We start from the raw sequence: 27263 nt of genomic DNA, 5'->3' as shown, positions 1-27263 counted from the left end.
GGAATGCTTTTTAAAAAAGGGGAACCAGACCCGTATTTCCTTGCGTATTTCAAACGACACTCGTTGACAGTGAAGGCAGAAAATCATTATTTTCTCAATTTAGTTTTCAGTTGAAAATTTCACAAATTCGATTAATAGAGCGCTATAGTGATTGGCATTTGTTTAATTGGCATTTGTTTAATTTACATTTTTTAGAAATTTTTAATCATTCTAGGGTGCTGCCGGCCAGCCAAAAGTTTTATTTTATAGTTTCTTGGTATTTTTATAGTTTCTGTGACAGGTTGGTCTTATGTTGCTGTCATGACTGGCGGACACGCGCTGGAGACAGCGCAACTTTGGTTGATGAATAGATTCAGTAGTGCTGGCAGTCGATCATTTTGAAAGGATGCGTATTCTCTTTCGCTTACAGATTTACATACACCCATGTCTCCCGACATTGAAACCTGAGAATCCCTGTTCATAGAGACACCCGAGAAAAATATAAAAAAGGCCAAACAAAAAAGTTGGATCCGACACCGCGTGATTTCTCGAGCGGGCGGGATTTCACTTGGACGCCGGAGGGGCCAAAGCTCGATAAGCCGCTCTTCGTCTTCACGTCGGCGTTTGTGCACTCTTACACAGGCACACAGGCAAAAGCGTATATTTATAATGGATGACATGGAATTAAGAGAGAGAGAGAGGCAAAAAAGTCCATGGGGCGCGATCCTTCCCACAAATATCGAAAGCTATAATATTTCCAGACATCAACGACGTCGAGTAAGATGGAGTCATATGAGATGAGCAGAGACCATAGATAGACTGATAGAGTTGCACCTTCTAAATGAATGGCAATTCACGAATTCCTCTCTTCTAAATAATAGTTTTCTCCTTGTAGTTTTGGATTTGGTTTTTTTTCTTTTTCTTTTCTGATTTCATGTTTACAAATCAGCCCGCTTAGCGGAGATACATAACTTGCGCGTCGAGTCTCGTAAATTAAATAGCTTAGAGATCGGAGTTCGAGAGGTATATACGAGAAAGAAAAAAAAAAGCTAACAGGAGAATGCTGGAGTCCAGTGCAGAGCCATTCCGCATCAGCACAGATATGCGAATCTTGTATAAATCAAAGTGCCTCTCTCTCTTCATTCTTCTTTTTTTTTACGTTTTATTTTCGGGATAGCTTGGAAAATGGTGGGCCAGATTAGATATATACTCACCAAAAGTATATAGTGAAGGCGACGATGGTTTATATACAGTCATGCCTGAAAGTTTCTTGAACAGGCAAATGGCTCTCTATGTTTTCAGTTTAATTTGACGGAAGGGATACTACGGTGCCTACCGTACCCCCAGTATTTTGCGCCTTTTTCTCTTTTTCTTTCGTAGGTAAAGGAAGAGAAGAATATAAAGAAAAAGAGAAAAGGGCGTAAAATATCGGGGGTACGGTAGGCACCGTAGTATCCCTTCCGTCAAATTAAACTGAAAACATAGAGAGCCATTTGCCTGTTCAAGAAACTTTCAGGCATGACTGTATATTCGCATCAGCCGCAATATACGGCATCCCTCGTCGAACTGATATAGAAGGGACCACGGCGGAGCTTTGCCAGATGTATTTGAGCTTTATTTTTCTTTTTTTCTTGTCTCTCCCGCCGGCCTATAACTAATAAAAACCCAACGCAACAAGCTTATAATATATTTTCCACGCGTCATTCGATTATCGCACATATCCAATATAAGTGCGCATAAATCCGGCGACCGAGAAGCAGCAGTCAAGAATGGAAGGGGGTGAAAGAAAAGACGATTCAGTGTCATGAAAATCAATGGCGGTGGTTTTCACCCTTCACCGTAGAAAGCCATGACGGTCATTAACTGTTCCGCAGAAGCTCTAAGGATTTCCGCGATCAAGGCCTATGCACTCTCTTCTTTTTTTATGGCGCGTATAATTACATACTGTGCGTATTGAGTGCAGAATGCGTATGCGCAGTGGAGACGAAAGGGTCTAACCGACTCTAACGGTCTAACGCGGAATTGCCAATTCTTTCCGTTGGGAAGAAAACAAAAATTCATATTGGTTATATGTCTGCGCCCGTTTGCCGTCTGTGGAATACCCTTTCCACGTTCGACTGGCTAATGTTATAGACATATAGATTTTGTATTCGTTTGGTTTTTTTTTTTTTTTCTTTACCTGGCGAACAAATTTCTGACATCGCCAACATGGTATTATAATGCACTGGCTTTCATTGTCGTATTTGGTGTTGAGCTGTTGACTCGAGGCCATCAAGCCACGATGTGGCGATCGAGTCTTTTTTGTTTTTTCTTTTGTTTTTGTTTTTCTCGTGAAAAAGAAAATAAACCTTGACTGCTGTGTCCTGCCGAAGCTCTTTATATTGGTCCAGCAGCTACTACTACTTGCCACCGAAAATGTGAGCCCATTTCGTAACTCGTATCAGTTACAGTTACAGACCAGTGAATTCGAAAACTAGCAGCGGAATGTTGACCGGCCAGAATTGGAATTCCTGTTCCGTTTTATTGGCATTTTTTCGTTCGAGTGTGACGATTGTTATTATATACATTTGATTCCGACTGGTATTTTTTTTTTCTTTTTTTTTTTTTTATTTCTGGCAGAATTAGACATTCAAAAGCATCAGACTACTAAAGGATAGATAAAATGCTTCGACATTTCTTTTTAAAAAATTGTTTTCCTTTTTTTTTAAGTGTACAGGTGGTACCGGTATACGATAGTCCTTCCAAAAGTAGCTATAACGTATTCCTTCCTAAAAAAACAAGTTTCTATCGTCTGAAAAAAACAAAAAAACCCGAAAGTTAAATATACACACGTTAAAAAAAAGAGATTTCGTCCGTCGAGATTTCTATCTTTTCCAGTCCCCTTCCCCTCCCCCCCCCCCTCTCCCCATTTTATTTCGATTCCAATTTGTCCCGATTACGTTGGATCTCATCTATTTACGAGCCAGCCAAAGCAACCCGATAGCTTGTGCAATTGATTACGGGCTGGGGCTCGGCCGGAGTTCAAGAAGTTCGTGTTGTTTTAGTGACTCTCCTGATGAGGCTGATGAGGTGAGACGTGTGGCTGGAAGAGTCTCGACTTTTGAGCTTGATGGCCCAAAAAGCCATTGGTATATTGGTATAACCGCAAGCGACACAAGTTGCGGTAGTCACGTCAAACCAACCGAAGCAACACAATGAAAAGCACAGGCCCAGTAGCGTCGATAGCCGGCCATGGAGAAAGAGAGAGAGAGAGTCTAGCTAACTTGCACATTGCAGAAGAAGAAGAAGAAGAAGAAGAAGAAGGAGGTATGAAGTGGGAGGTGACGTTTGCAGCAACAGCAGGAGGAAGGTATACGGCGTGCTGGCCACTGGAGTTGATTCAGTCGGTTGGTGACTTTCAGTCCAAACGCACGGCTGTTTGTTAGTGCACTCTAGTATATTATTTCCTCTATTGTTTCACTCCATTCCACTTGTTTCGTTGGCCCCATGAAATGAATTCTTTGCAATGTGACAAACTCATTACCGGTTGGGCGATAACATGAAGAATTCGGCGGCCGAAATAGTCAAGACAAGGTTGTTGCAACGTTCGTTAATGACGCACTTCTCTTTGGCTCGGCTCCGACGGCCAACGGTGAAACTCTAAACAATTTCGCATCGAAAAAAGACGAAAAAACGAGTGACAAATCGCTGTGTTTCCCGTCGTTGACTTTGCCAGACACGCGAGTATCGTGTGTCTAGTGATATTCTGTCAATCAAATCTAAATAAGAGCCATGAGCAGAAATCAGTTTCAATCTGCATGGTGGCGATAGAATCAAACGCGAAAGAGCCAACGGTCTGCTGGCCAAGATAAGCGATCGATCGTCAAACGGGAGGAAATGTTGGATTCTCGCGGCGAAATCTTAACTGCCGATAGACGATTCCCCGTAATATTGAACTGTTCATTATATCTGGTGTGACCATCTCGGTGGGATTTCGATAACCGGCGACCGACCGATGAAAATACGCAGCAGCGCGTCAAACGTGCAGACTATTTTATCTCGACTGTCCCGCGTTCGAGATTGCCGTGTGTCGAGCCATAGAGAAGACGCTGGCCAGAGATTCTAAGGACTGATCGACCTTGACGGGCGAGTTAAAGGAGAACAAGATATACATTTTGATTCGACGATTTCGGCTTTCTTTCTTTCAAAAAAAAGAAAAGGAGGCAGGCACCCGGTTCGAGGCGATCTCGCAAGGAGACACACAAGGCGACGCGCTGGACAATGACCGCCAGTGGAATCTCCGCCGTCGATTTCCAGCCACCAACTGGCCAGCAGCAGCAGCAGCAGCAGCAGCACTCTGAGGGTGTGACAGTGAGAACTGGAGACAACTAAATAGTGAAAATTTAAAAAACAAAAACGGATTGGATATACAATTAAAGAGAGAGAGAGAGAAAGGGCTCAAGTGACAATAGGACGATGGCGTGACAGGCCCGCCGACTTTTACCAACGAAATAGAGAACAACGACAACTTGCTGCTGCATCAATTGTTATACAAGTCCGGTCTTATCGGATACACTAAACAAATAAAAAATAGTTCTCTCCGGTTAGGCGAAAATTGAACAATAGTGTGACCGTTTGGATTATAAGAGCCGTTGTTCGACTCCCTTTCTCGAATTTCCTTCCTGTTTAATTCTTTCAATATCCTTTTTTTTTTAAATCTTTCCTTCGTATAGTCCCAGTATATACTCGGAGATCATGCATAATCACTAGTCGGCATCATCCGAATCCCGGTGGCAGTTTCTTTCCTTTTTGGAATCCAAAAAGAAATAGAAATCTAGCGGTAAAATACAGTTCATATTAAATATCCACAAGAGCCAAAGAGACAATCGAGTCTTTTGGCCAGCATTTGAGCTACCGCTACATGTCCGCTCGGCTGCATCAGCTCTTCTCGTAGCCCATAATAACCGACGGCCCAAAATGGTTCTCGACCATTCGCAGAGCAGCGACAGTAGCGCTAGTGGCAATAATCGTCACATTCGCGAGTCCAGCAGCCTGATGGCCTGCACGGAATTGCTGCTGGGAGCCGCCGAGCCGATGACCATGTCGGCGGCCGCTTCCTCCGCCGCCGTTGCGGCCGCTCTGTCGGCCGACCTGGCCGCCGCCGTCGCCGGCTCTTCCGTCCCGACGGCAAATCAGCAGCAACTGGACGCCGTGGTGCTGGAACTGTCGCAGTCGGGCGAATCCGGCGAGGCCGTCCGACACATGCCCCACCACTGGATGAAATCCGATGTGGCCGCCACTATCCGCACCATCCACAATAACAAGAAAGCCACAATTCGACAGCATTACTACCCAGAGGGTATGAACCCGGACAATATAATTAAGTTAAAATAGGAAAACAACTTTTTTTTATAATTTAAAAAAAAAATGAAAGTAAAACTGGTCATCACCATTTTAAAAAATTGGATTTAAAAAATTGACTGGAATCATTTTGTCGTTGGGTCCGCATCAAGGCGGCTGGGGCTGGGTGATCGTAGTCACGACAGCACTGGCGCTCAGCATCGGCCACGGAGTCCAATTGGCCATCGCCGCTTTGCTCCCGTGGCAAATCCTTCCGCTCAACACCAGCAGTATTCGCCATTCGCAAACGTGGCCCGTTCTCTCTTTGCATTCAAGAGGTACATATGCCGTGAATTACATATCTAATTAGTCCGTATATAGTACTACCATATTTCAACTCGCTAAAACCTGACTCGTTATTTATTAAGAATTGACGTTTTTTAAAAATAAGCAGAAATGGCTTTTTATGGGTCTGTTAAGTGTGTCATACTTGACGAAAATGAGGTTTCATTATTTTGGGTGAAGTGCGCGTTTGGTGCTGGATGAAGCAATACAATTTTTGATGGAAATTAAGCGCAGCATAGCAACAAGGTCAACCCAATATAGTATTAAGCCATCGAGAACATTGACGAATGACTGGACGAACTGGTCGAGTATAGTATCCAGACGGTACTAATACATGCCCGGTCGGCTTTTTTTTTTCTTTTTTAAATAAAAGAAGCCCAGCATGTCTGAATGTCTGGAATATCTTATTATCAAGTTTCATTCGAAATCTTGTTCCATCGTTTAACTGCTGCTGCTGCTGCAGCGTCTTCGATGAAACTTGACCAGCACCTTTTTTCTCTTCTTATTGTGGTAAAGCTCATAAAGCTCATAAGTCATCCGGCAATTTCTTTGCCTATAAGCGTCTGATTTATTGTCGTAAGTCATAACGAACGGCGCTCCGGATCGTTGGCGAGCCTTTGCCCCAGCGAGCAAGAGCCGGGGGTAATATAAGCTCCAGGCTTCTTTTCTTTTCTTGCGAGTTTTCTTGCGAGTTTTCTTGCGAAAGGAAAAAATAAAAAGCTTCAAGTGGTGATCAAGTTATATCCCAAAATAAATAGCTGTTGTAATTCACTGATGGACAAGACGGTTGGAGTGGACTGCACTTCACTTTCAAGCCCATCGATCCCCGACCCTACGTGACCCAATAATTGAACCCACGTTTTCTTTGTTTTCTTAAGTGCGCATACTCTCGATACGTCTGTCATGCAAATCAGTCAAAGCCCCCGTGTGTATCCACAGCTACAGTCCACAACCAAGAAGTGGTCACCAACACTATAGCTACACTAAGAGACATTTACGGCCAGGTGTGGTGCTGGGGTTGCTGGGTCTCCCATGCAGCGTGTAAAGTTATGGGCCGCTCTCCTGAAAAGTGAACAGATCAGAGGGCTTGTCAGAGGGGCCGTGTACGTACAAGTGAGGGTCCACAATGAGGAAGACGACAAGTTAGATGACAGCCAGTTTCATTATTCCAACTCTGCTAGACGCAATGGGAGATTGGGAGACACACAAGTCACAGAAGAAAGAAAGAAAGAAAGAAAGAAAAAGAGAAATGAAAAACATAAAAACTAGGATATATTATATTATGCTGCTGTGGACCACTTGAATGGCTAACAAGTGGCAGGAGAAGCCACACAATAGTAGATGTGTCAGCACCTTGAACGGCTGCAATGGCACTTTGCCCTTTTTTTCCCTTTTTCCCTCTTCTCTCTAACTGATAAATGTTTAACATGCTAGTCATCTTTTGACTTTTGGCTGTATACCCCCATGGTGTTCTTACTTAATACCAAAAGTCTTAGACGCCTACCAAATTGAATTAATATCAAGCTTTGCTGGCAGGCTTTTGAATCCTGCACAATTGGAATGGCCGCCACCCGCCAGACACCGGGCGTTTAGCTGTAGTATTTCCTATGCGACCATTCAATAGTTATTTGACCTCCAATAGAAATGAATCGGAATTATTCGGCTGTATACTGTAGCTGCGCAGTACAGAAATCTCGAGTTATTGTGCGCATTATTATCTTCAAGCTTTCGAATGAGAAAGCGTAAAGGCGTTAAGTGCCAACGATTTCTCATCGAAACACTTGATTATTAGCACGTCATCCTGGATTCCTGGGCTGCGTAGCTATAGAGAATCTAATCCGGTACGGGCATTGTCCGAGCACGTGCCACATTTACACTTCTTTTCTCTTAATCTGGCCAGCCTTTCAACAAGTCGAAATGGCGTTCTTCAATTGAAACGAAAGTGAATCGAATAATAAAAAAATCTGTTTCCTATTTCTGCGCAGAGGATTCAGGATTCATTCGTTGTTTTTTTTTTTAACTTTATTATGTTTGATATAACCTTCGAAGTGAAAAAACAAATTGATAGAGTTTGAAATGTCGGATTTTATTCGGGCCGAATATGAAGCCAGTTTAGAGGCGAATAGATTTCCCGTTCCAAAACTGGACATTTATTGCGCAATGCAGCCCCGAAAATGTGTATCCGTCTCGCGTGACCGAATCATAACCAGCAATAGATCCGGCGCTATAGATTGCGGAATAGTCATAGAAAATCGCCTCAAAGCTGAAATTGTTGACTTCGACGATTGGCAATATGGAAGCGAAAATCTTCCATCGTGCCGACTGTGAGCGCAGAGCCTAGACAGTGCTGCCCAAACCCCTACACAATACAATAAGAAAAAAAGAAAAAGAAAAAAAAAGTCTTCATAAACAAAGCCGAGAAAGCTGAGTTTTTATAGAGACAGATACTGCTGGGCAGAAAATGGCCTCGCCACGCTGCGCAGCACGGCCGGCATGGCCTGCATGGCCTGGCGTGGTCGCGGGCGAAGGACGAGAAAGGACGTGAAGAGACGGAGGGAGTGAGAGGAGGGTGGAAGCTAGCCTGCCTCTCTCTAGCTCTCTATTGTATATGTACGTAGAGATATAAGGATATATAAGACGGTGAAGTGGGCCAGGCCAAGCCGGGCCACACCAGCGCCAACTCGATCTGTAAATCCAGCCTGTCATCGTTGTTGTGCTCGTGAGAGAGGCTTTTTATTTTATTTTATTTTTCTTTTCTTTTTATAACGGGCCATTGGCCGGACGAGAGTTGTGCGACGGAGACAACAATAATAATAATCTAGAAAAAAAACAAAACAAACAAAAAAACCTCATCAACCTTGCATCTACATCATTCAGGGGTGCTGTGCTGTTGCTCATCATCACGCCGATCCGAATGTTATATGTTATGTTATTATATGCCCGGCACCTTTCCCTTTTTTGTCACTTCTCGCCATTTTGGCGTCCTCTATCGCGTGTCTTATACTATATTCCTGCCCTCCGTCCGATTGCTTTACTACACATCGTTTGGGGTCCATTCAATTTTCCAGTCATTTGAACCTCTTCATTCCCTGCCCGGAGGATCTTTTTTCCCCTTTTTTCTCCTTTTTCTTCTGTTTTCATTTCCTAGATGATACGGGACGGGACCCCCGTCTCTCTATTCCAAGAATAAAGTTGATGACGGGATATTCTTTTATATTCCTCTCATTCTCTTCTCTGCCATCTATCCGAATGGATGGACGCGCTGCGCCGGGCCACGAATTCAATGACGTCCGTCACGCCGGCCCATAATTCGTGTTATTGCAGCTGCTTAAAATGTTGGGAATTGTGGCTGGACCGAAATTGTATAGACTATAGACACACAGAGCAGTCTTTTTTGGAGGCGCTGGCCAACAGCAGCACACAATGGAAGGTTCTTAATTTCGCTAGAAATCTTCTGTCGTGTGATGTCGTCTCTTCGTTTCGTTTCATTCAGTCAAGCGTTACGTAATTTATTGGTACTTGAGTGGCAAAGATGTTCTCGACTTGGTCTGCTTAACTTTTGGTAGCCAATTGAAAATATTTCCCCCGCTCAATCAGCGAGATTGAAATGAATTCGAAAGGAAAAGGAGAAACACATCCATTCGTCAACACCTTTTATGCTAGCCCACTTTTAATGGCGTTCTGCTTTCTTCTCTAAGGAAAACAAAACAAAGCAAACTATATAATCAAACCCCTCAGACTCTGATCCTCCCACACCAAGTAATAGAACCGGTTCCGACCTGGAATCCATTTGAAACGGTATTGTTCATTTTCATTTGATGTTTTTTTTCTGTTTTTCGACGCTTGGCAAATGAAAAAGGGGCGAAACACTTATTATACCGGCGCGCTCTCACCGCACATCAGACTCTGAGTCGATTTTTCTGTTACTGGAAAATATCGAAATTCCAGGCAAAGGCAGACGGAAAATTTTTCGCTAGCCTGAAGGCCAAGTTTTGGAAAACTCCAGAAGCGCAACAGCTGCGAAGCCTGTACAGTGTACTGGTACAGACTTTACTGTTAGAGCGGGTAGACGATGACTATTGGCTCGTACTCGATAAACATGCGCGTTGTATTATAACTGCCAAACCCGATAAAACAAAATTATCTTGGCTACCGCAAGCCCTCGGTTGTTTTTTTTTTGTTCTTCCTGTGCTTATACATTATGTACACTGAGGAAAGTCATAAAAAGACCATCGTAAATAAAACAAGCGCTGAACCGAACGAGAACTCGACAGTCTACGAAAAATGTCAACCCGGCAGACGAAATTCAAAACTTAAAAAAAAAAAAAATAAATAAAATCTATTGCTCATTATATCCAGGTCTTTCTCACCGTTTGTTTGATGTCGACATTTTGAACAATTTGGATGTGACAGTATCAAAAAACAAACATTACACCATGTTTTTCGCAATTTATTTCCTTTTGATACGCGGAGCTGCTGCATTATTCGATCGTGATGCGCGCGTCCTCGTTGGGTGAAAGTCAGCCCCGTTTGAAGATTTCAATCTAGAAGAAAAGGAGAGCCATCTGAATGTAGTTAAGCGCTCGTAACCTCGTAGATAGTATAGTCAAAGTCGTATAAACCGGGATATATAAGGCGCCTTATTCACAAATTGATTCGGATTACCTATAATAAAGTGCGACTCGTCGTGTCAATTAGAATTCTCTTCAATCATCCGCATTTTTAAAGTGACATAGTCTAAATAAAAATATAATAGCCTATACATGTATGGTATGGGGGACGGAAAATGGGGTTGCGTTCTCGGCAATATCGCTTGAAATCAGCGTCACATTTCGGCGAAAAATATTAGAGTCCTTTTCTCTTTTTGAAAAGGAAACGACGGAATTGGGAGGGGGGGAAACATGATAGCAGTGAAAAAGAACAAAGGCTCGCGGGCCAAGAAAGTCGTTGTGTTGCTTACTACATAGCGTGACGGTGTTCCATATAACTCACGGATTACTTACCCTCAGACTTATATATATACTACTACACATTGTATATCTATTCGATAGAGAATTCTTATTGATTTAACCCTTTAAGTTTGATTCGCAAGGCCTATTATGTGGCCCACAGATGTGCTGCGTGCTGCTTGCGCGTGTCGTTTGTTTTGTGAATTTATTTGGTTGATTGTGTCCAATCACAGCGGCCGTCATCCTTTAATGGCCGGCGCCTGTATGGACCAATTTCCGATCCCCTTTCTCTTTCCTCACTTCCTTTTTCCACACAGAAATACCCCATTTCCGGTCGTGTTTTCGCTCCGTGTTCGACTCGCCCCACCGCCTTTACTTTGACTTGATTGAGTGTGCACGATAAAGAGAGTGCACAGATATACGAGCCTAAATAACAAAATCAAGCAAGCGGAGATATATATAAACAAAAATAAGAAAAAAAGAAAGAAAGAAATAAGCGATAAATAAGAAACGTCGGCTTATAAATCCGTTCCATTCTAGATATTTTGAAAAAAACAAACCAAAACAAACCAAAACAATAACTATCTTTGTCTTATTTTTATTGCCACTGCGTCTCTAAAAATTACAGTAAAGTAAAATCGACGAAGCTAGCCGAAATGAAACGAAAAGCCAATTTTTGTAATCCAATTAAACGCAACAATGCTGATTGCAGACCATATATTGAAAGAACCAGTCACTGAAAAGTCATTTTTTTTTAAACCGAAATGAAAGGCAGCCGTGCGATTAATAGATTACACGGCATATACCATTATGAGAGATAAATACAGCTGAACTTCGGAGAATTGTCTTTTACTTATGGTATTTGTGTCACTGTTGACGCAAGCCGGTGTATATATGCTGACAATCAAATATAACTGTTCCATTATCGATATTCATGTTTGTTGTTAGACTTTTGTATGAGGTTTCTTCGGAGACATATCTATTGTCTCGAGTCGTATCATTCTGGCTACGACACAATTCATAACGACGCCAGAAAGAATGGAGGCATTATATATATATGTTGTTCAGCGCCAGAATTCACCTGATGGGCTTGTTGAGAGCTATAGATGATGAACGGCCGCTAAAAGAATAGTCAAGCTCCAAAGGACAACAAAATAAGAAAAGAGCCATTAAGATATTAAAATATATGGCCACTGTTAGAGTGCTAGATGTGTGTGTGTGTATAGCCAACATTATCAGCCAGGAATCTACTTCGTATATATAGGTGACTGGTGACCGTAGGTAACACAAATAAAAGAAATATATGATAATAACATGTAAAGCAGTAGCTGATTGGATGGTATATCTGTCTGTATGGTACGTGACGGCCGATTGGGTTTGTGGCACTATCGCCGAGGTTTATATAAGTGATGGAGTCGAATAAGCGCGGCTCTTGCAGGGCAGAAATGGGGGTAGAAGATCTGCTTGCCACTTGGGAGAAATCCACAGATCGATCACCCACCAGCCAGGGCTTATTCTATGTCCTTCGCTATATATATAAGAATAAGCGCACACCCGCACATTGTTGCTGTTGTTGTAACATCAGATAATAACGGGGTGCCACACGGACATGCGGTTGCTACTGCAAGCCATTTCTTTTCTTTTCCTTTTCTTATTCGTGCGCATTTTTTCTGTGTTTCTAAATAAATATAAGCCTAGATGTATATATGTATTTACGCCTCCTTCGTCTGGCTGCATGGCGGCAGCACTCTGCGCAATAAACTTGTTTCGCAAACACAATAACGGATGACTGACCATGCACGTTTTCTACATAACTCTTTTTTCAGCCTTTTGAATTACTTGACTTTTACTCGGGCTGCTCCAGTTTTTTTTTTCTTTTTTTCTGGCTTATCTTTCATGGTGCCGTGGCTTCTAAATTTCGATCAGAGACTCCGCTCTCTCTCTCTCTCTCTCTCTTCCATCGCGCCCACAAGTGGATAAAACGTGATACATTTGCGATAACTCTATATAGTGAAGCCCATACGAAACACCCCCCTCCAAAAAAGGCTGTTAGGGAAATGTTGACCACTTGCCAAGACGTAAACACAATAGCGGTCAAACCTCGTTTTTTTTTCTTTTTTCACGGTATGCCAACCAAAACTGATTTGAGGTTTTCGGCTTTTCGCTGCTGGTTTTTGTTTTTCCCCTTTGTTTTCATTTTTTTTTTTTTTCGGATTGTTGTTTGTTTCTTGGATCAAATGGCTCAAGGTATTTGGACGTGCGGTTGCTGTATACGCCACTATAATAATGCTTAGTTATTTATCCTTTGAAGAATCTGAAGCCATCAGATTACATTGTCGCTGATGAGTTATTGAATCGAGTTTGGGTGTGGACTGTTGAAACGTCCCATTGTTTATGAACGTCTAACCTGGCGGGTTGGTGAACCCTCACCAATCCCGATTCTCCCCCCCCCCCCCTGAAGCTTGATTGTATTTCCTTTCAGGGAATGACGTCAAATATGAGTGATCGTTTTTGACTGGTTAGAAACCGAAGAAAAAAATTCCTTCTAAAGTCGATATTATATTTTATAATACAAATTAAAAAAAAAAAAAAAATGTGGTAGCACAAAATCACCTCAATAAATGACTTAACACTTGACTTGATCAGAGTCAGTCACTACGTCTATACGTGTGTTTGCCCGCATCCGGGCATCCAATCATCCTGTTGTTCTGCGCAAGACGCGCGCTACCAGCCACAGACGAAGAACCCAGCAGACATAAAGCTGGCCATAACATATTTATTTAGAAAAAGGAATTTCTCCTTGTTGAGGAGAATTCTTCTCTCTATCTCTTCGATTGTTTGATTGTTCATTACAAATACAAAATCCTTCATTTATGGGCCATAGGGCCATACAACAGACAGACGAAAAAGAAAAAAAAAAGGATTAATAATGTGAAGTCCTAATTTGGATGTAATTGAAGCTTTCTATTTTACCAAGCAGAGTACCGACGAACAAGTGTTTATCTCACGCATCAGTGAGAGACCAAGACGACTGGGCGCGCCGTTGTTATGTCACGGGTTGCGTGTATAACACGATTTTTTTCCCCCCCCCCAATCGTAGCATCGCGTGCTGCGGTGCTAACAAACTTACGTTTATCAATTTGCATGCCGGATTGAACCCTTCATCATCCGGCCGACAGATTAATTTGGCAAGCCCCCGACGTTTTCTGGCCGGCAGCATCCCGCCGAGAGCTCTCAAGTCTGTTGTGCTGCGGAGGTCACCAAATCTTTTGACGTTCCCAAATGGCTTCAAGTAACCAAACAAAGTGAAACAATTGATTCCCTCTTTTTAAGCAATTGATTCTCCGCGCTACCGCCTCTTTCTGAGCAGTTCTAATGGAAGCCAAAAAAACAAACAGCCCAGCACCCGCGTTTTCATGCACGCCAGAGACGGCTGTAGGGCCGGCACTTGTTCTCACGTTCGATTATTGCTTTCGCCTGGCCTAAAGCGTGTTGAACTCGATTCTCATTTGGACTCCTTTGAGCCGAGAAACCTGCAGAAAAACCAAAACAAACTAGAAAAGAGAGAAAAAGGAAACGCAAACAGCGGTAGGCCCCGCTCTTTTTCCCATATTTTCTTTGTTCGGCAGCAGCAGGAGCTAGGTGCTAGGCCACCGAAAGCGAAACGAAAGAGAAAACTGGCCTATTAACAGATGTACTTTTGAGTTTTCGAAATGGCCGTTGATTAGACCGCACGCACTGATGAGAATCCGTAGCTCAAAAAGGGAAAAGAGAAACAAATTGAGATTCATTTAAACTCAGCGTTGCACACTTGTTATCGATTCCGTAACCACAGGCTTCTCTATATCGGCATAAATTCTCATGTGTGTGTTCAGAAAGATCTTTAGACTGTGTATAGCCTAAATACATAGCTTAGTTTTCTATTTCGTTAATGAAAAGCACAAAGTACACTTCCAAATATTTGCCGTTGCCTGATATGAATGAGTCGGACTGAAATGCAAACTAATATTTCGCCCCCTTCCGCTCATAAATGAAATGTACATGTGTATATGTTTCTACAAAGCAATCGTGGTATTGAACCCTCAGAACTGGGTTAACGTTCTCTCTATTGTGTGTGCTCAGAGAAAACATGAAACAACCAGTAATTGGTAAAAAAAAAACACGTACCAGTTGCATTGAGTACTGTTGCGTCTTTTGGGCGTTGCTGTTGTTTAGTGCTCTAGTGTAGATATTTCGGATAGGTTTAGCACATTACTGTCGTTGCTGGCGTGTCTCTCAAGACTCAGTCATTAAGAGGCCAATTTGCAATAACTTGCAAACGATATTTTTAAATATTTTCATAATGACAAAATAAATTGGAAATTCAATTTTCCTGGTGAGAATAATTTCAAAATAAAGTCGTTTGGCGCTCTTATGACGTGGATAGACAAGCACATGCGATATTGACGCCGCGACTAAACTACTCCAGTTGGCTGAATGCTGATAATTTACGGCGCATCTGTTACAAACGATGGCCGCAGTCGTTCTTTGCCTGTGACAGTTCTTCGCCATAGTCTCAGAAGAGGAAGTAGCGATCCGCAAAAAATGATGAAAAGGAAGGAAACGAAGCGAAACGAAAACAGCCATGGCGTACGTACTAAATAATAAAGCGAGAGCAGCAGCAGCAGCATGATGAAAGCGAGTGAAAGTGTAGACGAAGAAAAGAAAAGAAACGTTTCGTGCTGGATCGGATGTCCGAAAGTTTATATCTTTCCTCGTCCATTGCATTCATTTCCCTTTCTTGTCTCCAACATTCCTCTAAATCAACTGTACGCCCTGCGCTCGCTCGCAGCATGCAACAAAACTAGCACTTGTATAACAATGTTCAACTGCACGCGTTATTTATACAGCCAGAAAGAAAAGAAATTTCTATAGGGGATGACTAGAGAGAAGCAATCGACATGTCGATTCGAGGCTTCTCTGCATTCGGAAACAGCCTCGTCAACATCAAGAGGGAGAAGAAGAAAAAGAGGGAGTAGAAGGGAAGAGAAGACACTGTTCAGAAATATGAGGGCAGTGCATGGGTGTTGAGTTCAGCCGCCATCGATCCGTCCGCACGCAACGCTCCCGTCTTATAGACGGTTGGCTGCCCTGTTGAGCTGTGCGCTGTTGGTCCATTCATTGTGCGCGTTTATCAGTTTATCCATGCATACGAGAGTGCAGCCCTCTCGCACTCCTATTACCCGTATGTAACTGTGCATATTCCATCGTATATGGCATCACTGACTTCACAAATCAAATCAGTCTTGAAGGTTGAAGCTTTTAAGCGCAGAAGTTTTTTTTTTTTAAATTTATGTAGGCTAGTTAGCTTGGCCACAATAACTCTCGTTCGCAAACACTGTCGGTACGACAATGGCTGTCAAAGTGTCAAGTGTCAACAGACACGTAGAATTAACAACATCCGAGTCTCATTTTCTTTTTCTCCCGGAAACCATGTAGCTCATCCGACTATTACAAATTGAAAACCCGATCGTGAGGTCTACATAGATTAATTTCTGGAGAAACTCATTGCGCTTCTTCTGATAGTTTGGAGACATATTTCCCGTTTGAGTTATACTACACCGGCAAATACAAAATGGATTGATTGCAATTTTTGGTGGCGGAACTCCCCTATGCAGCGTCAAATTTTAAAAAACATAATTTTATTGAGTGACTCAATCAATTTTAAAAGCCAATAATAGTTCAGAGTAACGCGGTTATGTTATAGATAAGTATGGCTTTTTGTTTAACAAAGAACGAACGAAGCGGAAAGTGAAATGTTTCGTGTATAATAAAAAATGGAAGCAAAGGCGGCCGTAAACTGCTCGAGATTGGCAGCGTAAACTTCCCAAGTGACGGAAATATCTCGTTTCCATTTGGCTGAACTCGATACTGACATACCGTTAGCGAAAGCCATTATATCCATTTGGATTCTGGCCACTAGACCGACAGAGTTCATTCGTTCAAGTCAAGTGCCGAACTACTGAGACTGGACTTGAATGATGATGAAAACGGTGTCCACTCCTCTGTCATCGTATCAAAGGAGAAAACGAGAAACCTTTGAAAAACAGGATCCCGAGTTTCCTGCGGACCCCTAGCTCGCTTGGCAGATTGACGGAAAATTCTTTTTCTTCAGAGAATTTCGGCCAAAAAGGGATGAATTCCAGGAAGAATCCACTAGTCGTATACATTCCCCTATCTATAGTAATGATCGCGGATCACTCCATGTTCCATCAATCAGGCAATAAAGTTTTCCCAGTTGAAAAAGTTTGTCGATATGAATTGATCTGCTTGATGGCTCACGTTGCTGGTCAGTAAATTCCAGTAAATTCAATTCAGTTGGCTTCGATCTGTCTTCTCACTGATTATTCCATGTCTTACCATCTAAAAAAAAAAGTGTTGAACCACTAACAGGAAGAATGGATTTGGAGGTAGCCTGAAAAAGGATTATAACGTTTGTAAACCAGACTTTTGTATCTTGCGTACCATTTTCACTCCGTCAAAGTCATTCCAAGAAAATAATGCAGGAAGATTGATGGGTTCTTCAAGAAGTATACAGCTTATTATTCCAGATCAATCATACAATATCTACTTGCCACTGCAACTCTGTTAATCTGCGCTTATTGTTTCAATGAAAGGCGCAGCAACAAAGATTGCATGAATAAATTCGAATCAATAGTTTAGCTACAAAATAATTATTTAAAATTTAGAGCTTTTTTGGAGACGTCTGGCGGGAGAGAATATAAAATGTTTAACAGTTTCATTGAATAATAAATTTGATTGCGCATGTTACGTATCATGTCTAATTAATAATCGATGATTTTCTACTTGTGAAATAATAAAAAAAAATTGTGTAATACTTATTTCTATATTTCCTTCAACAAGATCATATCTCATACCGTATCGCCGTATTGTATGTTTAAAATTACAAATACAAACCCTTGTGAAATATTTCCATTCCGTTTTAAGGTGCATTGGCTGCTCTCTCGCTGTGCGTAGCGTCACTGCTCTCGCCAGTGATCGTGGCCTGGTGCCGCCGGAAGTCGACGAGACTGACAGCGGTTTTTGGTGGACTCCTGGCCGCGTTGGGGCTGCTTTTTACTTCGTTTGCTTCCCAGTTCCATCAGTTATTTCTCAGCTATGGATTGATCCTAGGTAATAACACGATCAAAGCAAAATATATACAAATGCTATTTTCCATTTTTTTAAACAAAAAAATTTATATATATAAAAAGCGTGTAGACTCTACTGTATGTATAATATTTAATTAATTAATTACAATAATTTAATTCCAGGTGTTGGGGTAGGTTTAACCCGTGACACGGCCACACTAATGGTCGGCCAATACTTCAAACGTCGCAGGGAAGCGGTTGAAATTGCTCTAGTCGGGTCTTCCGGTATCGGATTGGCCCTCATGACCGTCTTTCTTCACACAACGCTTGGGTACGGCACACGTTCAAGCTGTCAATGCGTTCAGCATGAATATACCGAGTCGTTTCTGTACTTTCCCTGTATTATTACTCAAATTATTCCCAATATTCACTTATGCAGTGCCATAGGTTGGCGCTTGGGTCTGCAGGCTGTCACCGGCCTCGTCTTGTTGACCTTCATTCTTGGATCCTGTTACAGGTCGGCCTCTCTTTACCACCCGCAAAGGAGAGCCATTCTACATTTAAAGAACCAACGAAAGAAAGTACTGCAATAAGTGCGATTTCATCGATAAGAACATTTTATTATTTTTTTTTTTCAATTTAATATTCAACAGATCAAAGAGAAGAACAAGCACGAAGAAAAGCCACCGTTCTTTGATTTTACTTCACTCAAATCACGTACCATTCAAACTATTATGGTCTCAACAGCTTCTATAGCTGCTGGCATCTACACGCCTCTTATATACCTGGTGGGTCTATTTTTTTCTGTTTTGGTATCGATGAAAATACCCTCAATTTACTTATTTATTATTAAAAAAAAATAAAAACAGGGCTACGAAGCAGAAAAAACCCAAGGGCGAGATTCTTCCATGTGGCTCCAAGTGTACATAGGACTTGCCTGGACATTAGGTTGTGCAGCTGTCGGTCTTCTCATCGTCCGTGAACCCGCCGAGTGCAAAATCGGACGTCAATACCTGTGTCAAGTATAAACAAATCTACTGGTAGACTGAATTAATTTCTCAGATATTCTCACAAATCACCGGAATGTCATTTATCGTTCACAATTTTTATCGATTTTTTTCTAAAGCCTTGCAACTATACTGTAACATGCGGTACCCACATTCCTCGCCTAACTGAATTTTCATAACAATTTACTCAGCTAGGGCAAATTTAAAATTGATAAAAAAAGTCAGTCTAAGGCTCATCAATGTCATTCCAATGAGCAATAGCTCATCCGCATTGATCTGAAAACATTTTGTTGCCGTTTTCAAATCTTCTCGGTCCTCACAGAAATCCGGCAGACAATGGCGCCACCTCGGAGCCATTGTCCAATCACAAACGTCAAAAATCTATCCGTTAGATTAAACGAATTTGTTACTCTGCGTTACTCTGTCTAGAAATGGACGAGTTTTTCCACATGCATTGAAGGGTTCCGTGGGATTTCACTAAAATGCATTGCTTCAAAACTTTATTTCTGCATTTCATTCGTGCGGTTTCATTATTAAAACAGAATTAAATTTGCAATAACTGATCCTGAATAGATGAATTATAATATGGTCGACCCCAAGCTCGTAGTCATACTTTGCATCATTATTTTCAATTGATTACCATAGGCTGCGGGTCTTTTGGCTGCCCTGTCTCTCCTTTCACAAGCCGTTGTCTCAACACCTTGGTCGTCACACTCGCCAATCAGTCAACAACCAACAGCTGATGGCCGTTACAGTCTTTTTTGCTGGGTTTACGGTAAACAGTGATTAACAAATAAAATATCCATCCAATATAATTTTATTTTACGATGCATAAAAAAAAAATTAAACAGGCTTTGGGTTGGGAGCGTATCACTACGCTCTGAAGATGTTCGTCTATCAACGTGTTCGCGCTCGCAATTTTGCTCGTGCATGGAGCTTCGTTCAGGCATCACAAGCTCTACCTCTAGTCTGTGGTATACCTTTCACAGGTAAAATTTACTGTCACATACGTAAATATTTCAATAGCCTAATAAAGATGTAAAAAACTACCCGCATAAATTGCATACAAGAAAGCAAAATGAGCATTGAATATTGAATAACCCAAAATAGAAAAATTCGTAAATCATGAAGGGAAAATAGCTCGGAATATAGCAGCAACAAATTCTGATCAATATGATATCCTAACGCTTAGTACAACATCCTACAATTCAGGTTTCTTAAGTACCGAGTATGGCCAAGAAACAGCTTATTATGCCAGCAGCGCGTTCGTGTTTAGCGGCAGCCTAGCGCTGTTCATAATTGATTTGCGCAAATATGTGCTGTCACATTCGCATTCGCATTCTCACAAGCACCAACATAGAAAGAAACAAAAGGGAGCAAATCGGCCACGTACACCTAAAGTGGCCAGCGAGCCCAATACCGACGGCGCAGGAGGTGGAAGTGTAGTAGTAGATGGCGAAATATGCCGAATAGATGTTGATGGAATTGAAGTCCAGCCAGACGAAGATGAAGAAGATCCTTGCCCACCGTCTTGCAAGGTTTTTCATTTACTCCTCATAAAACATTTCTTATCACAGTCGATCACAGTTAAACTTACATGTCTGTTTCCCCATCTTAGAGTCGTATTCGAAGAGATTCATTGGCCGAAGAGGAGATTAATCTTCCGCCGCTAACGCTTTTGCAACAGACTTCCTTGGTTTTAGCTCAGTTGGGAGAGTTACCATACGGAGCTGCCGCCGCTGAACTAACCTGCATTTCTGAAGAAGGCATTGCCGATGTAAGGATTGCAGAGCTTTATGTTACGTTATTGGTCGATAAAATGTTGTAATTAATTATTTTTTTTTTTACAACCCCAGATGGACATTCCAGATCATTTACTAGAAGAACTTGACTTTGCAGCCGATTGCATTACTTCTTGCGACAAGGTTTTTCTGAATTATTGATTCATACAAAGCAAGTGATTATTTGAAAATCCCATCTATTGATCACCAGGTCGAAAATTACTTGATGCTCAGTGAATACGAGAACAACCTAATTCAACAATCTTCGACATCTTCCACGGAGCGCAAGAGTCGAAAGTCTTCTATTTTTCGACAAATCGGTCAAACGTTTAGTGGCCGTTATGGAAGTAAGGGAGACTACTCTGAGAGGTGCCTTCATGCACCAAGTACACATCACTTTGGGCACGGAAATCGACGGTTATCTAATGTTCAACGAGGCGGTAGAGACCACTGCGATTCACCATTAAAAATGATCCAAATACATGAGAGCAACGATGCTGAAGGCAAAGCTGAAGGTCGAGTTTGAGACTACGTTCTCTAAAAGACCATATCTGCAATTTAGACATTGTTAAAACAATAAACTTCGATTGTTTAAGGTGTTTATAAATGAAACGTCACTACTCTCGCCAGAAAATTCCTATCCTGGATGAGTCATACAGCTCGTTCGCCATTACCGTTATTGCAGCATATAGGTTTTAAACATGATTTATTTGTATATTTTGGTGACATACTCTTGAAAAAAAAACGTTGTTGCAAGTTATAGAAACACAGTAAACAAAATGCACAACGTATACACATGTCTAATGTAAAGCAGATGCATTATTAAATGTAAAGTTTCGTATTTAAAAAATCTATTGTGCGTTTGTAATTGAAGAAGACGGCTTGACGAAAGGGGATTCGGGGGATCGACAACTCCCAGAATCCTCATACACCCTGGCTAGAATCCTCCCAAAATCTCCCAGAATCTTCAAAATCTCGTACAATCCTAAGAATCTCACAGAATCCCGTAAAATCTCATAGAATCTGCAGAATCTCGGTTAATTTACCACTTTTTAAATTTAAAACTACCCCAAAACCGCCAAAAATTACAGGTATTTAATTATTTATTGAATTTGATAGACTAGAACATATCGAAATGTGGGATGAGCTAAAGCTTCATTTAATTTTTCCCTCCTTTTTTCCACCGGTGGGTGGCGCACACATTTTGTCGTCTGCTCATGAATTGAGGATGAGGCATATTTATGATAAAAAAACATTATTGCTAATGCAAATGATTCCCAGAAAAATAGTCCCTTACGCTTTAATTTTCCTTGTATATTTTCTTTTTTATGGATGTTTATTTCCAAACCTATATAAAATTACTACACCCTACTTGAAACTACAGAACCTATTATAGCACCTTTTCTATAAGTAAGGTCTCTTTTAAACGCAAAAAGATTCACATGCTTATACTGAATAGAGCGTGTCGGAATGAAGCCACAAGCCACGTCCACCACGTCACATAGTGCATACTGCTGTACAGAAACTGGACCAAGTACTAGTAGTGCCCCTAGCGGAATTTGGGGAGAAAATTGATTCGGAATCTCGTAGAAACCTCTCGTAGAATCTCTCATAATCTCTCATAATCTCTAGAATCTTTGAGATTCTGAATCCTCGAACACCCAAATTTTGAGTTGCCAAACCCCCGAGGAGATTCGAAAATTATGATTTTGTATACGAACCACGGGTTCTTTAGAGATTTCATGTGTCTCTTAAGTAAGATAATTTGTAGAGAGGTGGGGGGGGGGGGGGTTATATAGGGCTCTTCGGGATCTGTTTTCTTTAAGCCGTCTTATCTGGCAACGCAGCAAGGCTGTAGACTTTTGTAGCGCGAGAACGGGGAGAAGAGGGAGAATGGGACGAATGGGACGAATGGGGGAGAAGAGGAAACTTGGGTCCCCTTTTTTTCGTACGCTATCCTCCCTCCCATTCGTCCCATTCTCCCTCTTCTCCTTCTCCCCGTTCTCGCTCGCACTAACAAAGTGCAAAGCCATGCTGCGTTGCCAGATAAAACGGCAAAAGAAAACAGATCCCGAAGAGCCCTATAGTCCGCTGTGTGAAACAGCAAGTTAAAAAATATTTAATTTAGTTCTAAAATTCTAGAATTAATACATGATGTTGTTCATAGGTCTCTACTTTATTCCCCAAAAAATCATTACTTTTGTAAGTTTTTTAGTTTTTTAATAAATAAAAAAAGCCCTCTAAAATTCTTAAAAAACACACATTTTTATTTTTTTAAAATTTACTCAAAATTTCAAAATTTTAAAAGAAAAGTGAGATAGCAAAGTGTAATTACACCTTTTAGCATTAATCACCAAAAAAAGAATTTTTTTTACTTCGAAAATGTGTTTTATAATTCAAGTATTCCCAAAAGCGTTTTTGGTGGGATATTTGGGACGTTAATCTGGGGTTTTTTGGGACCAATGTCTGTAATGGGCGGAGCTTAGCTCAGTGACAACGCTGAAAAAATAATAATTTTAAACAATTTATTTTCTTAATTTAGCAATAACCTAAAATCATAGCGAAAAACAAATAGGCCTACTGGGTGGAAATTATATAATAGGATGATATTTTTAAATGAATATATAACAATTTTTTGGTGCTAAATTTAGAGTGTTTCACCCTGTCCCATATAAACCCCGAATTTTTCCACGCCCATTTTTTTTCGCAACTTTAAAAATTGGTAGCGGGTAAACTAACGACTCTAAAATAAAATAAGAAATACTGTAGATAGAAAAAAGTTAGACAAATACAATAAAACATTTATTTTACAAATCGGATGATTAGGAAAGGACCTAAACGAGAAAAACGAAAACCGGCCCAAATAACCCCACTCTCCCTATCCCCTCATTGTCCTACACACTCTTCATATAATTAGATTACTGCTATATCCACTCGAAAATCTTGTTAGTTTATTTGTTATTCCCTTTTGGTCCTACAAGGGGTCTAGACACCGAGTTATAACCATTTCACGCCGATAACTTCTAAACGGCATAAAAGATGTCGATGCGGTGCGGACAGTAATTTGCGTGACGTGGCGCTACGCACTACTACAGTAGGTACCGAAAGTATCCGTACGGCTGAGAGGATCAGTAAGGAAAACGTGTTTTTCAAAACGCCCCCATTAATAGAATTCTCGGTGGAATTCAATAAATTTTTTTTCTAAGGTTAGTATTAGGGTGGGGTTTCATGTGAATTTTTTGGGAGATTTTTCAACAACGCGATATGTGGTTCTTATTGCGTTGCGAAAGTATCCGTACGGCCGAGAGGCCTAGTAGAAATTGGGCTTACATTGGGCGCCTGTTATTCGGTAACTATATAATATTATAGAGCGAAACAGTTCTTAAAACCAAGAACTGCATTAGCTGTATGTGTGGTCATAAAATCACATTTTTTAAAGTTTCATTTATAGTAATGAAATTGAATATGAAAACACGAATTATAAGTTTTCCGTTTATTTCCCCTCGATTCCCCCTCATCAGTGTTGCCATATCCCAAAATCCCTTCTTCCCTTGGACGGACGAGGGAGAAAGAGAAAGGGTAAAGATTTTGCTAATAAAGCTAATACCAAGAGGGACCAGCCGTTACGCGGCAAATTAATTTTCTTGTAAACGCCCCTTACCAGTTCTTCAGTCCTGATCTTGAAGAATGGAAAGAAGAGAAAAAAGGGGTGCTCGGTTTTCAGCATCTATTTTCTTGTGGAAGGATCTAGTCTACGTTACACAAATGAAAAGAAAAATGTCTTTTATTAAAAATTAATAACAAAAAAAGTAAAATAAATTTCTAGTTATAAACGATCACCCGATAGTTAAGTTCTTAAATGCCATGAAGAATGTATAAAAAAGGGGAAAAAAAGTAAAACAATTCTTTAACTCAGGAACTTAGGAAGTCTCCTAAGCCTCCATACAAAAAAAGTAACTGGTTTGTATAGATCTTATTCGAAAAAAGTAGGCAAAACGCGGCAAAACGCTAGACGTGGTGCGAAGCATACGCCAATGCGAAACAATGTGGCTCAAAGACGAACTAATCTTTTATTTGAGCTTTTCATTCCTTACATTTTTGTAGGCGTGATTACCTCTGTCAAACTTGGTAGGACTGTTTTGTAAAGCACGGTGATGAGAAGAACAAACGGAGACTAAAAGACAGTGAAATTACAAGTTGTTTGACATAGGCCTGTATATTTAATCATTTTTCCTGTAAGATATGATAGATCAGAGCAAATTATAAGCTGTTTGACACATACCTAATGTTCCTATAAGATAGTCAACGCTCTTGAAGAGAGATCACGCACGACGCACGACTTATCACGCAGGGGAGGGGGGCCGGATATTTCATGAAAAAAACATGTAACTTTTTCTGTGCGGCGATTAGAACGACGGAAAAATGAAGAGATCCCCCAAAGACAATTTTGCTGTGGATTCCGTATCCTATACTTACGGTGCTCGCAAGAAAAATAAGACTGCACTCTCGTACTTGTTCGGTCTACATATTTGTAGCTGGTGTACAAATTCGTCTTTGTACACCTTTTGTACACGTCTGTATATCCTGTACAGGAAAACAAAGATTTGTACGCCTCATGTGGAAGTATGAAAATTAGGTTTTTTTTTTAGTTTTTTACTCTTTTATCGAAAGGAAGAGACCCACAAATCTAATTTTTGACCACGTTTCTCTCCCATTTCTAAACCGCTCTAATCTCAAGTTCTTTCTTGAAAACCCATAATGGAAATCCATAATGGCGGCTAAAAACAAAAAATTTTCTAAGTCCCATCACTGAAATTCAATGGGGCTAGATGTTAGTAGGGTTGATATCTTTGTGGCATTCAGTTTTTTTAATGAGATAGAGAGTAAGTGGGCTTTAAGTACGCAATCCAAATTTTTTTGTATCCTTGTGTCATCCCCCCCCCCTTTTTTTTTATTCCCCCCCTTTAAGTCCTGGTACTTGACGCTTGAGTGAAGAACGAGTTAGTTGTTTCTTAAACTTAGAGAAAAATGGCATAAAAATATGCAGATGTTATGAAAAGGAGTTTTTACGATTACTAAATTATTCGGACCGCGAACGAGGTTCCTCAACTTATGTTGGATTCCCCTGGTAGAAGTGGCTTCATCCCTTTTCTGCCAGGAGAGATTTTCCGACCTTTGGCAGTTCTCGTTTCGTTGACTTCGAATGCGGATCTTTGGTAAGTCTCATTTTGGATTTTTCCGATTACAATGAGGAACCTTTACATATTATTGCATTCTTATACAATTCTATTTACACATGCAGATTTGGGCAGATTTTCTTTTGAAACATCCTTAGGTGAAAAGAAGCTTCCAGAAAGACTTCATCGAGGAATACTTCAATTGACTCGTTGCTTACGCAAACACTTTAAAAAAGGACATATAGTGCTCGCACGGTATGCCTTTTAACGGTTACACACCACAGACAGCAGTGTGCAGTAATATTTTACTAACAATTCTTAGATGGAGTTAAGGCTCTTATGCTTTTGTTGTCCACACACCCCAGCATGTTAAGCATTCGAAAGATACCTGCTACTCAGCTCATGGAGAGATTCATCGTGTTCAGAGACGTATGTGAAACCCTGCTACATATGTTATCTCTAAAAATCATATGTATGTAGGTCACACTAACAAACTTTACTCGTTATGTTTAGGAGAACATTTACTTAGAGGACTTTGCCTCTGTTTCAAAACCCGTCTATTTGAAACAACCTTTTCTTGTGTGCGTCGGTTCTGTGGCTAATCCTGGCCCTTTCTATTTAATAATAGATCACACCGTCATCCCATGCGGCGAAGATATTGATGTTGCCTTCCGAAACCTCTACGCTTCGTTTTACACTTTCCATATTGATTATCCGTTTCACATCAAAATGTTCTACGCCTCAAAATGTTCTTCGATGAAATCGTGTTTAGAGTGGAAAGTAAGAAGGAAATAAGAACGACGAACCGGAATTTTGCAAACGTGTTACAGAAAACCGTGCCCCGTACTCACGGCCATGCTACTGTACACGATGAGGAATCTGAAATTTAAATCTTGGCATAGTACTGCTCATAAACTGGACTACCGATATTGTTAATTCATTCATTGCTTTGTCGTTTTTTTCTTGACGCTGCGGAATGCAATTACTGTTTGTATTACTTCATCTCTTTTTGTTTACTTCACCTTTTTTCAATAAGTGACTCAATATTCTAATTTATCTGAAATGATGAGAAGGTTTATCAATAAATTTTAATTTATTTTTTCATTTATCCCATGTACGTTTTTGGTGGTAACGGTTTGCACAAATGAAAGGTGGAGGGTGGAAGAGAAGTGAGGTGAGAGGGTAGGTGGGAGGAGACGGCTGGAGGGATAGGAAGGAGGAGGGTGAGGGTGGGCATAGTATAAGAGGAAGGAGCAGCAAAAATTTTTTTTTGTGTGATCACCTTGGGCAATGGATATCCTCAAGCAACCACAATGCCATTGTTCAGCAAAAAGGGAATGGTGATTATTTCTTGCATCGGCAATTTGAGGACTTTGTAATATGTATACAAAGGGTGTACAAAAGCAATATGTACACCTTTTGCATACCCTGGTGTACAAGCTTGTACCCACTTTCATTTTACACCAAGTATGTACACCCTTTGTACACCCAAAAAGGACGAGAGTGTGCTGTCATCACAAAATGATACGTGTATCTATGAGGCTAGCTACTTGTTTCCATCCAAGTCGACACAAAA

At 40.9% G+C, this 27263-nt stretch overlaps 1 protein-coding gene and 1 long non-coding RNA gene across 5 annotated transcripts in view; both read left to right on the top strand.

Annotated features, from left to right (window-relative positions):
* Positions 1–21360, top strand: part of LOC124320189 (monocarboxylate transporter 2-like) — a 56304-nt gene extending 34944 nt beyond the window's left edge. For 3 of the 4 annotated variants that reach the window (XM_046782875.1, XM_046782872.1, XM_046782874.1), the window contains 11 exons: positions 17580–17765; positions 17906–18053; positions 18162–18303; positions 18376–18510; positions 18592–18744; positions 19375–19504; positions 19581–19718; positions 19942–20267; positions 20348–20506; positions 20586–20654; positions 20722–21360. In XM_046782875.1, coding sequence (XP_046638831.1) covers positions 17580–17765; positions 17906–18053; positions 18162–18303; positions 18376–18510; positions 18592–18744; positions 19375–19504; positions 19581–19718; positions 19942–20267; positions 20348–20506; positions 20586–20654; positions 20722–21036 — 1901 coding nt within the window. In that variant the 3' untranslated portion in view covers positions 21037–21360. Of the gene's footprint in view, positions 1–3345; positions 5318–5471; positions 5637–17579; positions 17766–17905; positions 18054–18161; positions 18304–18375; positions 18511–18591; positions 18745–19374; positions 19505–19580; positions 19719–19941; positions 20268–20347; positions 20507–20585; positions 20655–20721 lie in introns of those variants that run through there. The other variant, XM_046782873.1, reaches the window with a different exon arrangement.
* Positions 21361–22894: 1534 nt separating this feature from the next.
* Positions 22895–26719, top strand: LOC124319001. Its single transcript, XR_006913228.1, has 4 exons — positions 22895–25726; positions 25813–25942; positions 26010–26116; positions 26201–26719. It is a non-coding gene; the product is annotated as an uncharacterized LOC124319001 (long non-coding RNA).
* The last annotated feature ends 544 nt before the right edge of the window (positions 26720–27263 follow it).

The sequence above is a fragment of the Daphnia pulicaria genome, chromosome 1 (genome assembly GCF_021234035.1).
Source record: "Daphnia pulicaria isolate SC F1-1A chromosome 1, SC_F0-13Bv2, whole genome shotgun sequence".
In the NCBI taxonomy this organism is placed as follows: domain Eukaryota; kingdom Metazoa; phylum Arthropoda; class Branchiopoda; order Diplostraca; family Daphniidae; genus Daphnia; species Daphnia pulicaria.
This window is presented reverse-complemented; position numbering and strand designations above follow the sequence as displayed.